The sequence below is a fragment of the Rhamphochromis sp. 'chilingali' genome (assembly GCF_963969265.1).
Source record: "Rhamphochromis sp. 'chilingali' genome assembly, chromosome: 2".
Lineage (NCBI taxonomy): Eukaryota > Metazoa > Chordata > Actinopteri > Cichliformes > Cichlidae > Rhamphochromis > Rhamphochromis sp. 'chilingali'.
This window is the reverse complement of record NC_137930.1, coordinates 57,122,874-57,138,925: the sequence shown is the minus strand read 5'-3', so window position 1 is coordinate 57,138,925 and position 16,052 is coordinate 57,122,874. Positions and strand designations below refer to the sequence as shown.

The 16,052-nt window shown below is 41.3% G+C and overlaps 1 protein-coding gene across 1 annotated transcript in view; it reads left to right on the top strand.

Annotated features, from left to right (window-relative positions):
* The first annotated feature begins 647 nt into the window (after window positions 1-647).
* Window positions 648-16,052, top strand: part of roraa (RAR-related orphan receptor A, paralog a) — a 46,887-nt gene continuing 31,482 nt past the window's right edge. The window contains exon 1 of the mRNA XM_080875490.1: window positions 648-782. Coding sequence (XP_080731616.1) covers window positions 752-782 — 31 coding nt within the window. The 5' untranslated portion in view covers window positions 648-751. The remainder of the gene's footprint in view (window positions 783-16,052) is intronic.

Sequence of the window (16,052 nt, the reverse complement as noted above, 5' to 3'; positions counted from 1 at the left end):
TGTGTGAGAGAGAGAGAGAGAGAGAGAGAGAGAGAGCTGCATGCAGGTCCTCTGAGAGGTCAGAGGAAGATGCTGAGGCTCCACTCATCTTCTCTCTGTGATGGGCCCACTGCTGCTTGCCGACATCTGGCCTCACACTGATCACTCATATCTACAGACAGGGAGGTGGAGAAGAGCGGGGCACTTGTATCACCAAGTCACAGAAAAAATTACACTTCCTCTGTCATCCATTCTCACTGCTCTCTTTTCTTTTCTTCTTTTCTTTTTTGAGTCACCAGTCTGTTGTCTTCCTGTCCCTCCTCTCTTTTCTTAGCCTTCACATTGCACAGTTTTAAAGGCAAAACAAAAGCACAAGGTGCAGAACCAGAATGTGATTTTTTTTTTCTCTCTCTCTTTTTTTATGCGAGAGCTGGTTTTGTCTTTACCCTTGCACTAAAAAGATAAGACGCAGATAGTTAAGAGTGTGCTGTGTCTAGCAAAGCTGGTATACACGGCTCCGACTGCAATCAGTGGGAAGAGGGCCAGCTTCCCTGCCTGAGCTCTCAGCGCCCCTACTGGCTGCATGCTGTGCCAATCAAAGGCTAGTGGGTGGGGAGCAGTCAGACATGAACACTGATGTCACAGTCACATGGATTCTGGTGTGGTCATGCTCGGAGGCTGAGAGACAGAGCTGTGCTGGCCAGCTGCTGCTGAGACAGCAGTGGAGGGCTTTGCGCTGGTGATAGTTCTTCTCTTATGGACTCGAAGCTCAATGATGTATTTTGTGATTTCAGCTATGAAAGGTAAGAGCACAATGCATGCCGATCGCGCACCCAGAGTAACAAGTAGGGAAGTACGAGTACGCTATTCACAGCCTGCCAACTCTTTGCATTTCATTTGCAAGGCATGAGTGTGACAGAGAGAGAGAGAGAGAGAGAGAGAGAGAGAGAGAGTGTGAGGGGGAGAGAGGAGGGGAGGGAGAGATATAGTAATACATTGCTTCTGATTGTGTCCAAGTCAGTTAAGCTTTTCTAATATGTCTGTCCGTGCACTTCGAGAATTTCTGCTTTGAACTCTCAGAAAGAAAGAGATGGCGCAATAGGAGCAATTTGCATCTTCCAAAAAATAAAAATAAAGAAAATAAAAATTAAAGGTTTGCTTTCATTTTTTTATTTACAGTGTGCGTTTTGTCGCTGCAGGTTTGCAGGATGCTGTAGAAAACCACAGCCGGTGCAGCTTTTTTTCCCACTAGTTCGTCTATTACATGAAATAGCTCCAGGGTTTCAAGAGTAGAAGTTTTTATTGGCGTAGATGCGAGGTGGCATGCGATGGAGAGGGGGCTTGGGTTGGAGGGGTGTTTTTTTTTCTTCTTAATCCTGTCGTTCCAGTCCAGGGAACGTGTCTGTGCTGCAGGAAGATGTGTGTGGTAGTGTTGAACGCGGGTCGCAGACGAGCGACGAGGCACTGGCGCGACTGGCAGACTGAGATTGTTTGAGTTGATACCGATGCACGTGTTTGTCTCTCTCTGTGTGTATATATATTTATATAATTATATGTACTTTTTAAATTTTTATTTCTGCGTGTCTGTGACAGTGTTGTGTTCCACTGACCTATTTTTGGGGTAGTCGGGTTTACATCTGGCACAAGAGCAGGACTGGGTCCTCCCAGTCTCTGATGTTGATCTAGTACGCTTTAATCCCAGCTCTTCCACCCCCTCTCCGTTGTACAGGCGAGCATGTGCACACGCAAACACACACACGCACACACACCCGTGCAGACAGATAGTGAGTGTAGTCAGACATACAGTGCATCCCCACACTTCTCTCACGCATGCCTGCACACACAAACATACACACAGACGCGCACACACACATGCACATAATCACGTTTTTTCCACACTTATGAGTTCTTCCATACAGAGAGATGTGAACAACCATGCAGACATATGTGGGGAGATGCACTCCTAATATAATTAAATAGGCAACGATAACCCCGCTGAGGCACAGGCAGCTGTCATTCGGTGCAAAATGACAAAAAATATATGGAGCTGGAAATAATTTGATTTGATATGTGCTGCTTTCTTATTTTTTCCTTCCCAGTAGATTGAAAGGTTTGGAAGAAAAAAGCACTCGGGCATCTTCAGAACACAGTGGCTGCATACATGCATATTATTAAAAGCAAATGAAATTAATGTGTGATATTATATGTAATTAGAGTATTAGTAATATTGATAGTAACACTTACAGCTTGTCTGACTTTCGTTTGACTCAAGCTGCCACGACCACAGTATTAATTCCTTTCATTCTTTTCTTCTTCTTCTTCTCTTTTGTTAAGAGTGTAAGGGAAGTCATTTACAAAGTGAAGCTCACAGTCAATTGTGATAAGCCTGACGTGTGTGAAATTGAGAAAGAGCAAAGTCCTGAATCTTATTTTCATGAAAAAAAAGACCCGTTTGACCTAATGTCCTTTTACATGCATTTCATAGTGAAGGGTTTTTATGAAACCTCATATTTTTGGAGAAAAAAACGAGTTTTGTGCTGTGTAGCATTTCTAATCTTTTTATGTTAAAGTGTAACATGCTCAAAATTTTATTGTGTTTATTTGTGCTTCGCTTGACTTGGCACAGAATTGCGTCTTTTTTGTTACTCATTCGGTTCAGAAAAAAATAAGCAGATCTGATATGTACAGCAAAAAAACTGCTTATTTTTTGTGCTCTAATGAGTCTCTTCACCAGTCTTCCTCTAGCTCCGTCTGTTCCCTCATTGGTACTTTCAGTTTGATGAGGGGTGTCTAGTGTCATGAAAGGATATTGTGACAATGTCAGAAATTAATTAAAACGTCAACAAGGGGGATAATTGAAAGCTAATTTAAATAGGAGCAGTCATTTCTCCTGAATGTGGTCAGGGAAGTGCACGATGACTTGCTGCATTGCCACAGACACAGAGTTTACATTGTTACCCGTGCATACTGCATGTGCCCTATGTGGTGTTTTTGAAAACTGTTTTTCATCCTCTGCACTTCAAAAAATAATGCTAATGTATTATAACGAACATCTCTCTGTGCCTCTGTGGCTTTGTCTCTACCCTGCACCACCCTCTACCCACCTCTCCCTCTCAATTCAGCCTCTCTACCACACCACTGCCTCTCAAGTACCTAATTACCTGTAATGGAAACGTCCCTCTCATTACCCCATGCAAATTAGCCAGCCTACTCAACACAATTAAGATGAAAATTCCAATTACATAATTAAAGAAAGTTGTTTGATGTGTGGATAGAAAAGGTAAAAAAGAAAAAGTGTCTCACACAGAGCACATATAATTAACCCTTGAAAAGGAGAATTATTGTGGCAAGATGGGTAGCATCAATGTTTCAAAATTGTTGAAAGCAGTGGCCAGTAAGCTACTACAGCGCGTGCAGACAACACATAAATATGTGATCTAGCATGAGTGTGTACTAGACTGTGAAAAATCTTTTGGGGCCCTAGAGAAGGTAAAGCCAAATATCTTATGATAGGCGCTTTAAGGCTATGTTAACAAGGCTGTAAATATTTGCTGTGGATTTGGTACTCTTTGTCTCTTTCAATCAGTGGCCGATTGAAGCGCTCACTAACCAGTGCTGCAGGCTCTCACACATTAAAGCAGAAGTTAGCAAGATTGGCTATTATCCAGTTAAGGACTGAGGACATAAAGAGCCAAAGGGGAAAAATATGCCACAGATTAAGGTGAAGGCAAATATAGCCACCTATAATCCACCTGCAAGGATTTAAAATAAAAGACCCAATTATTTTAGGACGAGGCATTCATGCACGTTTTGATCTTTTAAAAAAAATCAATAAATACGGGGTACGTTTTAGTCTGTCAGTATGTAATTTTAGACAGCTACATTTACTTCAGTAGAACCACAAATGTCTGTATATTTGCAATGAAAAAAACCTTTATTAATTTAAGGGGTTATATACAATACAATTAAAAGCATGCACACAACATCTGAGCAGATGCAAGGCAGGACAAACAAGTCAGCCTACCAGACGTGCAGTGTGTGCTTCAGCCCTCTCTCCTGCCTCTTAGCTCACCGAGGAAGTGGATTGGTGTCCCCACAGGTTATTAAAGTGTGTGAGCTGTGCCAGTCTGCGCTGTGCACACTGAGACAAACATCCTGGCTGCCTGTCTGTGTGTAGAGGGACTGGTTAATGAGATATTGACTGCCCATTGAGAGCATGGATTTTTGATTTGGCTCCATAGAAGTTGGGGAGAAAAGGATGTGCACTCCAGAGAGGATAGGCGCCTACGGATAGACACCAGTTTCTGAACTGGGGATTATTTTGCATTTTAATGTTGCACGTTTTAGGTGATTATGAATTTGAAAAAAATTCAAATTCTGGGTTTGAGAAATGTGTTATTTGTGCATTGGATATAAGTGTGTTAAGTATATGATTTGCCTTTGTGCTTCCAGTAACAACACAAAGAAGAATTGCCATTTCTTTGTAACCACGTCTGAGCATAGTTTTTGTACAAACATTAATCTGCAGCGGCATCCGAAGCATTGCCAGGGTGCCAGACAGCTCTGTCAGTCATCTTGTCTTGTCAGTCACACCTTGTGGTTTTGACAGATTAGTCCAATCACAGGCAAGGTTAAACGACTCCCCTGTTCTATGTCCAATCAAACAGCGGGCAACAACAAACAGCACTTGCTCAAGGTAACCATCGGACTAAATCCTTAAAAACTTGAGGTTCATTGAGGGTTCTCTATTTGGCTCCCCAGTCAGGTAACAGACCAAGCTGGGCTTAGCCTAATGCCTTTAACTTAAAGGTAATTTCCTACTTTACTTTCAGTCTGTATTTCAGGAGTCACTTATAGAGCCTTTTGAAGTATCTCGCTGTCATGCAGCATTTAGCTTCTGATAGAATACTTCCTCTGTCAGCACTCATTAGATAATCACATACCACAGGCTATGGAGTTAGAGAACATTTTTACTTTCATTTTTTTTCTTGCCTTCTGTAACGTTCTAAGCAGAAAATGTAGAAAGAATATAGATTCTCTCTTTTTTTTTGCAGCCCTCAATCTTTGCGTTCTAATAGTTTGCTGTTTGCAGTTATTTGAAATACTGACACGCATCCTCCCAGCGCAAATCAGCGTTACTCAGTAAAGTGCCTCAATAAAATTAGTGTATGACTATGTACCGGTAATTTAATAAGGAACGTACACTTCTTCTGCTTCGCATGCTTTGCCTTGCCCTCGTGTGCTTTGCCGCCTGTGGTTTAAAAGTTAGCAGTGTTTTAAGAGAGTGAAGGATGAAGTTTTATTCCCCTGTACTTTCATTCTGAGCATGTTTCGTACCATTGGCTTTTTTCCTCTGTGGGCCTCTGGAGGGCTGTCCATTTGCTTTTTGAAGTTGCATCAAAGAGGAAATGGGGGAGAAAAAGCATTATTGATTTTGCGTTTTGTCTGACTGAAACACTGAGGACAGAAAAACACATAAGGAGTTAGGTGTTGGCAGTGGGGCAGCTCCGTCTCTTGTGTGTGAGCCAGAGGGAGATGGGGGAGATATCGAAAGAGGTAGAAGGTGAGGAGGAACACCAGACAACACTAATGCATCTCTCCCTAGAGTCGTATGCTCAGTCCTTTCACTTCCATCATTTCTCCTCTCTTTTCTGTTCCTAATGGCGGAGTAAATAAAGCCCATTACTGTACGGCCTGAGACAAACCTCTGTCTTTCCCCACCATGTCGGATAGCTTTTCCATCAGACCGGTGACTCCCGAGGTCTGACAGCGCTCTACAGTTGACCTGCTTTTCCATGAAACACCAAGCTGCTCTCTTCTCAGTTGTAATCAGATCTCCCTGCTAGGCAAGCATGCTGGCAGCAGGCAAGAAGAGGAGTATTGTTTTTTGTGGTTTATCACCTTCTTCGCCCTCTTCCTGCATGCGTCAGCCTAGCAGAGGTGACACAGGAGAGGAGTACTTTTCTGGTGTTAATCTGACCTAAGGTGACTAAGAAAGAAACTCTTAGTGATAGAAACCGATAAGAGCTTGTTTCTAATATTCCTTACTCAGCACTTATGCTAAACAGATGCGTGGCGTCTTTTAGCCGTTTTCTGTGAACTCTGTCGAAAGACATACGCGATTCTGTGGAATTTTTAGTTCGGAAAATGACGGTGAAATTCGAAGACTTTGCCAGTGAAAGCGTGCTGCAGAATAAGAGGCTGAGGAAGGGTCAGAGGTCACAGCATACTGAGACATACTCCCTTCTTCTCCGTGGAGAGCTACGGCAGCATCTAGGGAGCCTGGTGGGGAAGAAAGGATGAAAAATGAGAGGCGTGCAGAATTTTGATGAGATGAGGGAACAGGCAACGTTATAACAAAGGTCGTCGCAACATGTGCTCCGCCACTTGATTACAAAAGGGAGAGAAGTGTGTGAGGCGTTTGATTGCATGTCCCAGTAGAGGCCATTAGAGGTTCTACTTGTAGGATGGCTTCATTTACACTCATCTGATCTGTTGTGTGCGCTTATGAACAAACAAAGATTGCGAATCTTCCCGAGCACTAGGGGGTGCTCTTCAAGGGGAACAAATGAGAATATCTGTCCCCCAGGGTTTTAAAGTTTTTACCGCCTCCTAAGTTCACCATCATTGCCGGTGCTGGTTACGTGTTGCCACCAGGCAGAGCGATGCATGTTTGAATCTGGAATCAAAGTGAGAACTTGCTCTCAAGGTTTGCAGCATAAGGTGCTCTCACACCAGCGAAGATGCATAAAAGGAATTCCTAATCATAAATAACAAAGAAAAACAGCCTCGCCAGAACAGACTGCTTAAGATTGATTTTTATGCACATGCATTCATTTGGAATAAAAGAAATGCTGCTTCAGTGCTAATTGCAAAGATGAAAGGGGAAGAATGTGCAAGGCAATGAACTTTGATTAAAGGCACAGCGCATATCCTATTCAGGGACATAACGTTTTAATGAAATCCAGGCCCATTTATGGACTCGTGAAGTATGTTTTGAAATTAAAACTGAGTTTACACGGTTGATATACGGGATGAAAAAGATACACTCCGTTCGTATGTGTTGGTCTCATCATCCTAATTCAGCAAGTCAGGCGTCAGCGCCAAATACACAATGTCTGTCTTAGACAATGAGCGTGTGCATGCTTCCCAGCTGGAGCAAAGGGGTTAACTGGCTGTGGAGAGATCCTTGACCTATCTGAGATGAGCTTACCGCCCCCTCAAGCAATGTGGAATATCTGATTGCTGATTATGAGTTTATTCCCTATCGTGCTGAGCCTTTTGCATGTCAGGATCCATCCCTCCCCAGCAGAACTGATTAAGGAGCTGGAGATGATGCTACAGCTCTTAGCAATTGCTGAAAGACTCTCAGAGAGCCTGGTAATCTAGAGTGCAGCTGGCAATCACCCACCACTGACTTTTTTTCTTTCTTTTTTTACAGGCTTTTGGGTTGTTTTGTTGTTTTCAAGTGGGTTTTTTTTTTTTTTTGGCATATTGTTGTCTTTGTTCCCCCAGGGCTTCTTGTTTCTGGATGAGAGCTTTCCTAGTGCTGAGCACAGGTCCTTGTCAACCTGGCTGCTCAGCCCAGTCCAGCCTTAACAACAGCAGCGTCAGCAAAGACCCTCGCTCAAAGTCTCAGGATTTGCTTATGATCTCCCTCTTATAAGAGCCTAATTTGGGCAAAAGAAGCATCTTCATCCCTGATGTAATAACGCTCTCTCTTGGCTCATTTTCAGAGTTCCTGGAATCCAATACATGGGACATAGGCATCAGATAAATTGAAATAAATAGCTCCTCAAAACTGTACCCTTATGTTAAGTTTTGGGGATTTATGTGCCATTCAGTAAATTTCTCACAGGAAACTCCCATTTGTTTTCACAGGAAAACAAATGGGAGTTTTCTAGCAAAAAGACTGCATGACTGCTTTATTTGCTCACAGGGATCTGTCACTTAGTTACAAATCAGCAGCTGTCATCTCTTAAGTTTTGTTTTTGTCAATAGTTGGAGGGTAGAGGAAGACAGCGCCGTTCCTACTGTGCTAATGGTTGTTTTAATGCCTTTAAAGTGCGACCTGGAGCAACAGAGGACAAATCTGCCCAAATAGAGCATTCTTAATTACTGTAAAAGCTCCACAGCCCACCGTTATTGACGTTTCACTGTCAAACACATCAGCCACAATGTTAGTGCCTAACGCTGAAATGCTCGTTAAATATTGAAATATTAAATAGATTGTGTATGTTATTGATTTTTTTTTTGTTTGTTTTAAAACCCAGCTAGAGAAAGACAATGCAAACTTTCTTATTCTATAAATACTATGGTGTGTTGGCTGGTTTATTTAACATGTAGTAGTGTATGTAGTTTTGCACACAGTCAAAGAAGGGTACATAGAAATCATTTCTATTTTTTCCAAAGGTATTTTTAGAGTAAAGCTAATGGAGTTCCACATGTGACACAATCAGCCCTGGTAATCAAATGACTGTTGTCTGAGCTCTGCTTTCTTGTGTAAATGAAACGTCTTAAAATGTTGCACTGTGGTGGTGAAAGACACCAAACATGTTTCATGTGACAGTCTAAAGTATCTTTGGGAAATCTCCTGTAAAACTGTGTGTGTTTCTTAGGTGGGGAGAGGGGTGGACAATTACACTTATATTTTTTGCACAACTGCATGTTGAATTGCATGCTTTTTAAGTATCATTATTTTCATATGGACAAAATGTTTAGGTGGTACTCTGTTAAAAACCCCATCTACCTTGTGCTTAGAGGTTCCCATAGTAACATTGCTAGGTGACATAATTCACAGGCAATTTACTCTCTTGATTTTTTTTCTTATCATGTATGATCATAAACTACGCCTCAGAGGGGGGATCAAAACGTAGGTGAAGCACATTTACATTTTCAGATTGATAATAAAACTGACTTATAAGTATATAATACTAACATCTTCCATCTATCCAAGTCAGGTTTGGGTGGGGGGCTGGAGCATCTCCAAGCTGTGATAGGTGGGGCACGCCTATCTAGCAATCTAGGTTGTCTACCGCTGGGCTAACACAGACAGAAAACCAGTCATGCTCACATTCACACCAATTTAGAATTGCCAATTAATCTAAGGCATGCATATCTTTGGACTGTGGGAGGAAACCAGGAGTACCCACGGAGAACCCACCTGAGCCAGCTGGTGGATTTGAACCCAGGACCTTCAGGCTTTGAGACAACAGTGCTAATAATTTAATAACTGTATATTAATTATTCAGTGCACAAAAACCAAGGAATTTATAAACAAGTAAATGTGTTTGCTTTAGTAATAAGTCCCCTGTTCTGTTTTCTTTTTATTTAAATCAGGTTGTTACATTTTAGTTACTGATTAAATAAAAAATAGTAATAATTTTGCACTCGTGGGTGTGCTGTCAAAACGTTAGCTAGTCAATGTAGCTACATAGCTTAGCTACACTGGCAGCGCACAAAGTCGATGTAACACTCCTAGATAAAATGTCTTAAGTCTTACCGCAGTCCCACCCAAATATGACATTCTCACTAACTTTGTGCCGCCTTCTGCCTCACAGTTATTTTCGATGTACGTGTGCAGGTACCCACAATGAGTCCTTGCTTCCAATTTATTGAAACGAAAAGTTGACCCTCTGTGTTCATATATGGTGATTTGCAACACACCATCCATGCGAGTGTCTAACTAAACAGCCCAAACGGTCTGTATTATTTTAGGTTAGATTATCTAAGCATCTCAGTTCTCTAACGACCTCCCGACTGGAGGCGGGCATTTCTGTTGTGGCAATGTTTGTGGAAAAAAGACGCAATAAGCAAAATGTTGACCCCATGGCACAGTTTGAACGACAGCTCCTTTTTATTTGCATAATAAAGCAAAAAATGCTTCAAGAAATGTATAAAAATCAGAAGTGAGAAAGTTTTAGGGAAAAATGCAAAGAAAAAATGCATTAATGCATGCAGTGTGTATCTGCATTATCTGTGTATGCATCAATGCAGAAATGTATACACAGATAAAATAAATTAAGTGGAAAATTGTAACTAAATAGAGAAATGAATATAAAGGTAATTCAGTATTGATTTACTTGTTTATTTTTGTTATTGGCATATTAATTAATTCATTTACTCTTTTTTAATTATTTTTAATTATGGCAAATTCAGCCCTCTATGATAAACCACTCTATGTTTCACATACCTTCTCTAGTAGAGTTAGTGAGGAAGGTGTTTTTTGATCTTTTGACACATGATTACATTGGGCCCGTCTGGGCTTTGATCTCAGGATGGATTTTTTTTCCATCTCTTGATGTGGGATTATTATAATTTATACATAAGGGATTTTTTTCGGCCTCACCAAACTTGAGTAAACATAGTATACATAGTAGATTAACATTGTATTTGTTTACAAATTCTCATTAGCGAGGCCTAAGATAATTAATCAGTGGCCGTGGTATATAAGTAGATAGACACCGTTCAAATAATTTATTCCTTTCAGCTCTAACCAAGTGTGAGAAAAAGTGTCTGATCAATTTCTCCCTTAGATGTAGCTCTTTGAAGGCATGCAGTGTCTTAGGAGAGTACTAGCCCAGTATTTATTCTCTAGAAACTGAGAGTTGAAGACCTTGCAAATTCTGTACAAATATTACAGGGTGCTGGCTGCCTGACTCAATCTAGGAGTCCTCAATTCCCCTTAAATAAAAGAACTGTATGAACCCAATACACCCATACAGATGTAAAATATTAGCTATAGTGTAGGTGTTTGCTGTTTATTGATGTTGAAACGAAATGGCCTGAGTAATTTGAGCGCATTTTCTTTTTTTGTACCCAAATCTTTTTTTGATTTTATGTTTTCAGGCACCTGAGGCACAACTTCACAGAATCATGATTACAAATGGTTTCTGTCTTTTCTTTTCTACACTCATTTGTTTTGATTAACAGAAAAAGAAACTAACACCAGCTAGCAATGGAGCAAAAATAGCAGTGCTTATCAACAGAAAAGTTTGAGATATCCTGAATAATTCACCTCTGGATCGCTGTCGTCACACAGGAGTTTCAGTGACTCGTCGACTCATATTTAAGTCCTTTCACAAAGTTTTACACCCCCCTCAAGAGTAAATAGACATGGACACCAGCTGAGGTAAACAACGGACTGGCAGCCTACACATCGTAAATTACCACAAAATATTTAATTGACACATAAAATTTTTCTATTTTTGATTTATTGCTTAGTTTTGATGATATTCAAATTTGTTAAAATATAGTGCGTACAAAAATGTTTTTATTAGTGCTGTCAGTGTTAATCTCGTTAAAATGACGTTAACGCCATAACTGCATTAACGCGACAAATCTCGGTTAGCGGGTTAGCACGGATCGGACGTGCTAACCCGTGGGACTGCACGGCGTGGGACTGCATGGCGTTAACGCATTAGCGCTAACGGAGATTTGCCGCGTTAATGCGCTTATGGCGTTAACGTCATTTTAACGAGATTAACGCTGACAGCACTAGTTTTTATACACAAACAGAAGAAACGCAGTGGCCAGCTGCTTTGCATTTCCCCACAATAGCCGTGACTGACCGAATCCATTATGGGCAAATGTAGAATATACAATCTAAATACAATGTTTTTGATTTCTGTTGGCCGAATAAAGCCTTTGTCCTACACCAGCCGCCATAGCTAGGATTATGCACTTGAAATGAAACTAAAAGATGAAACTAATTCAAGAAAGAACTAATATCACATGAATTAATTCATGTTCTGAAGCGTGAATCCCACTTTTAAAAAACCTCATGTTTCACTATAGTTCCCGTAAAACATATTGTTACACCTGTTTATAGTGCATAACAATTATTTTTTCATTTCACGATGAGGGGCTGTGTAATCATTCCACTTTTAAAATGCTTGTTTCTCTAAACGGGTAATTAGAAATTAGTCTAGGAACACATGAGCCAGTCTGCTGACAGGGCCAGTTTTTCTGAGCTTTTCTGAGTGTATATCGCAATCTTTACCAAGCCATCCTGCCTCATGAAGTGTTCACTTTTTTCTTTTTTTCACAAATGCAGATACAGTATGAAAAAAAAAATCTATAAATAGCTAAATTGTCACCCAGTGATATCCTTCTTTTTCTCTCCACATAGACTGATTAACTGTATAAAGCCAAATCTGGTCGTTATTAGTCGGACAAATTTACACTACAAGAGAAAACCAGTGGAAAACTTGTCCCTTTTGTATAGATTGAATTGATTGAAGCATTGTATACTTTATTTTTTGCATATATTAAGAGAAAGCAGCTTTTCTTTTGTTACATTCGTTTTAGTTTATGACATAAAGCAGCTCAGTTTCTCTCCCAGGCGATTCAAAGATTGCTTGCTTTGTAATTTGAATGCTATCCATAGGCAACCGATATTATGTGGCTATTACTGATGTATGTTCATAAGATAGATTTGATGTCATAGTGTATCCCTTAAGCAACAACAAAAGCTTGCAGTGATGAAGGGTTTATTTTTAAAACAACAGGAAAGGCTTTCTGCAGATTAATTCCAGTGTGTGGTTCACATTGTTGGAGAAACAAATTGGGCTTTACGGAATTAGTGCGTTTGCTGCATAAACCTCAAATCTATTCCTGAAACATACAATTGAGTTTGATGTGATGGATGCTTCTGTGTTTTCTTTGCAGGAAATTAAAAGAAAAGGAGCAAACCTTCCCAAATGGGTTATTGTGTAGTTGGAAGTACAGTAATGATAGCTTGGTGTTTTCTTCATTGACCCAGGTGTGGTTTAAAACTACAGTATGGATGTGAGGGGCTGCCTGTGTACTCCAGTGCTGGGAGACTATTTGCTGAAGGTCATTTGGGATCATAGCTTGCCATTAATAATTCCTGAAAGCATCCAACATCTCCATCTGTTCTGGTGCATTCATCGCTCCACTTCAAAGACAAAAGCAGCATCTGCAGGTTAGCATTAAACCTGCCTCCGGGCTAAGATGTTGGAGGTGGGATTCTTTGTAGAGAAAACACATCTCTGGTCATCAGGTCATGCTGCTCATATAATAGCCAATTAATGTGTTGTATGTTTGCTCCCACAGCTTGAACTTGTGAACACATGTGTACACAAAGACTCGCAGACGCACATACAGTACACATTACCTCCTATTTGGACTATGGTGCGTGTTTTTCAGCTCTCGCTACCGAATCCAGTGGACATAAATCCATGCTTTCCATCGAAGGCTACCAGCCTCTCTACAGGGATGCAATTACCACCCTCCGTCGAGTCATTCCACCCGACAAGGTGTTCCCGGAGAAATTATCGAATCGGATTTCAAATGAGGCATTTAATTACGTGCATTGTGTGTGTTTATCTGTGTGGCTCACCAAATAACAGGTATTCACCTGTGCAATGGGTGTTCAGTGCTGTCTAAAATCTAAACAGGTCTCAGTGACAGGCACACTTCAGATACGTGGGAGTCCTGCGGGGAGTAAATGGATGTTTGGCAGTGGCATGTGCTGCCCGGGCCTGGTGGGCACAGTGGGCGAGGAGGCAAGTGCCTGGCTGAGTGAAAGATGGCAGTGTGTAAGGAGAGTGTGTGCACACAGCTGAGGCTGTGACAGAAAACAGTGAGAGTTCTGCTCCTGCTGCTCCATCTCTCCCTGCCAATGATAGATCTTCACTTTAATTTTGTTAATAGCGAGAGTCTGGCTCTCAGTGGACTTAGACACGGCTATTCTGCACCAATTTTCTCTGGGATTATTGTAATCACAAAGGTGTATTTGGGAGAGGGAAAAAAAGGACTGGAAATCTTAGTTTGCATAATAATGTCTTTCTAATTTACTGTAAATTTACAGTTACAGTGCGAGTATAGCTTGCAGTCGTTAGTCCTTCATCTCTCACATGTAATTTGCTGATAAAGCACCTGTGCCAATGAGTAACTCCACCATCTTTCAGCCCTTGGCTCTTGTACTGTACTGTAGGGCTGACCAGTAAGTCCACTCAAATCAACATCAGCTCCAAACTGCTTAGCCTGGCTAATTTGAATTTCACATCTCTGCTGAATCATAACCCTGTCAGGACCTTTCTTCTTTATCATGCCTGTGCCCCCGGTGGATTTTCATCACAAGCAATAGAAATTAATTACTCAGATTAGAAACTGAGCCACAATTACTATCATTCTTTTTTTTCAAAGACTTACATTTCGCTTAATGTTGATATCTGATCGGAATCACACTGCAGAGGCTAGATTGTCTTTGAAAGCAATTATTTTGCTGTATTTATTCATGGGGTTTCAGCGGAAGTTAATGACTGTGGAAGAGAGCGGGAAATGATTTTTCTCGATGACACACTCCCGGAGTTGTCAGGTGAAAGCGAGTGCAGCGCTGTGCCGGCCGCTACACTGGACAGGAGCTCAGATCAACATGATAAAGAGGGACTGATTGAGCTCTGTACGACCACAGGAAGCTGAGCGTTAAGGTTCAAGGTTATCTGGACAAATCAGACTCCTGTTTCCATTCATCCCCTCCTCAACCACCAGCCAGCCCTCCCTGGGCAAACTGGCAAATTAGCAATTCTGATGTCGGCAAGCAGGTCTAGCAAGGGAATGCCTGTGAATCCTAATGCCATGATTAAACTTTCATATCCGTCCGGGGGAAGTGCTGCATATACAAAATAAGCAATCTCTTTTTATTTTTCAGCACTTTAAGTAAGGCTGTCGAGATGGGCAAACATAAACCCTTCAGTGGGGTTAAATTGACTGGGCCAAGAGGGATGAGCCTTCACTCAAGTCACTCAAGTTTTTTTGTATTTCCTTAGTGATTAGAACTGGTATTGATATACACAAAGAAACTGCATTTAAAAGACATTTAAATGACCATAATTCAATTGTAGCTGCGCTTCTGCAACAGACTCAGTGCCCATTCCTCAACATCACAGATTATTTGGTGAGAATTAACATATTAAAAGGTCACGTTTAAGGAAACTGGATATGCAGGCAGTCTTACACTCCCTCGGTCGGCCACGGTGATTGTATAGGACAGAATGTGAGGGACAGGGAGCTTCGGTCCAAACGGCGAGCAAATTCTGGATGTGGCCATTATGTAAGATGGTCTTATCAGGCTCTACCTCCTGCTGAGCCACAGCCTAGCTTCCCTCTGCTCCTTCTTCCCAGTGCTCCCAAAACATGGGGCTTCATTAGCTGGGCTAAATATCCCCATTCTTTGCAATCTCTATCATTTTTTGCCTTGAGGCAATCCGATAATTACCTGTTCTCATTCCCCCTCCTTCTGGCCAGCAGGGAAGTGTTCTGACTTGCATTCGTTTGCATGAAATATTATCAGAATATTGCACATTTCTCCATTCTGCAGGCTCAGACACAGGAAATATGGAGTTGCAGGAGCTGTGATTGACAGGTGTCTGTCTTTCATGTTCCTCTGAGAATAGCTGCTTTGTTCTGGAGATGCAGCAAGAATTTTGATGGAAGGAGAAATGGCGTAATGTGTATAACGGCTTTGTTGCTTTGTTTAACCTCTCTCGCTCCCATAATTTCCTGTGTTACACTGCTCTTTGTTACCTACAGTGTAGGTGTAAAGGAACTCACAGATTGTCTGAATTTAAAAACATCAATGCGTTCCCCCCACAGAGAAAAACTATCAGTGCTGGAGTAGGATCGCTCTCTTTGTGAATTTGCAGAGTTTGGGGAAATAGACAGATGGGTGCAGAGCACATAATGCCTGGAAGGGAATAGCATCTTGAGTGGTTACGGTCAAAACAAAAGGCCAAGGCTTCCACCCAACTGCACGTATTCTGTCTTATATTATAATTCGTAATGTACAGCGGCTGGTTGAGTTGATGTATAAGCTTTACCACTAAAGGCAAATCAGCCAGGCTCCCAGCTCTGCAGTTAGTAGAAATCATGTATGAAAGCTCTAATATGCAGGAAATTGCATCTGATCCTCCTATGATGCAGAGCATCCTTGTTTGTCTGCTAAATGACTGCTATGGAATCAAAAATATTCCTGCTTCAAATATCGCTCTCTTTGCAAGGTAATGTCATGCTTGGTATTTACTTGCATGTCTGTTTCATGGCAGCAA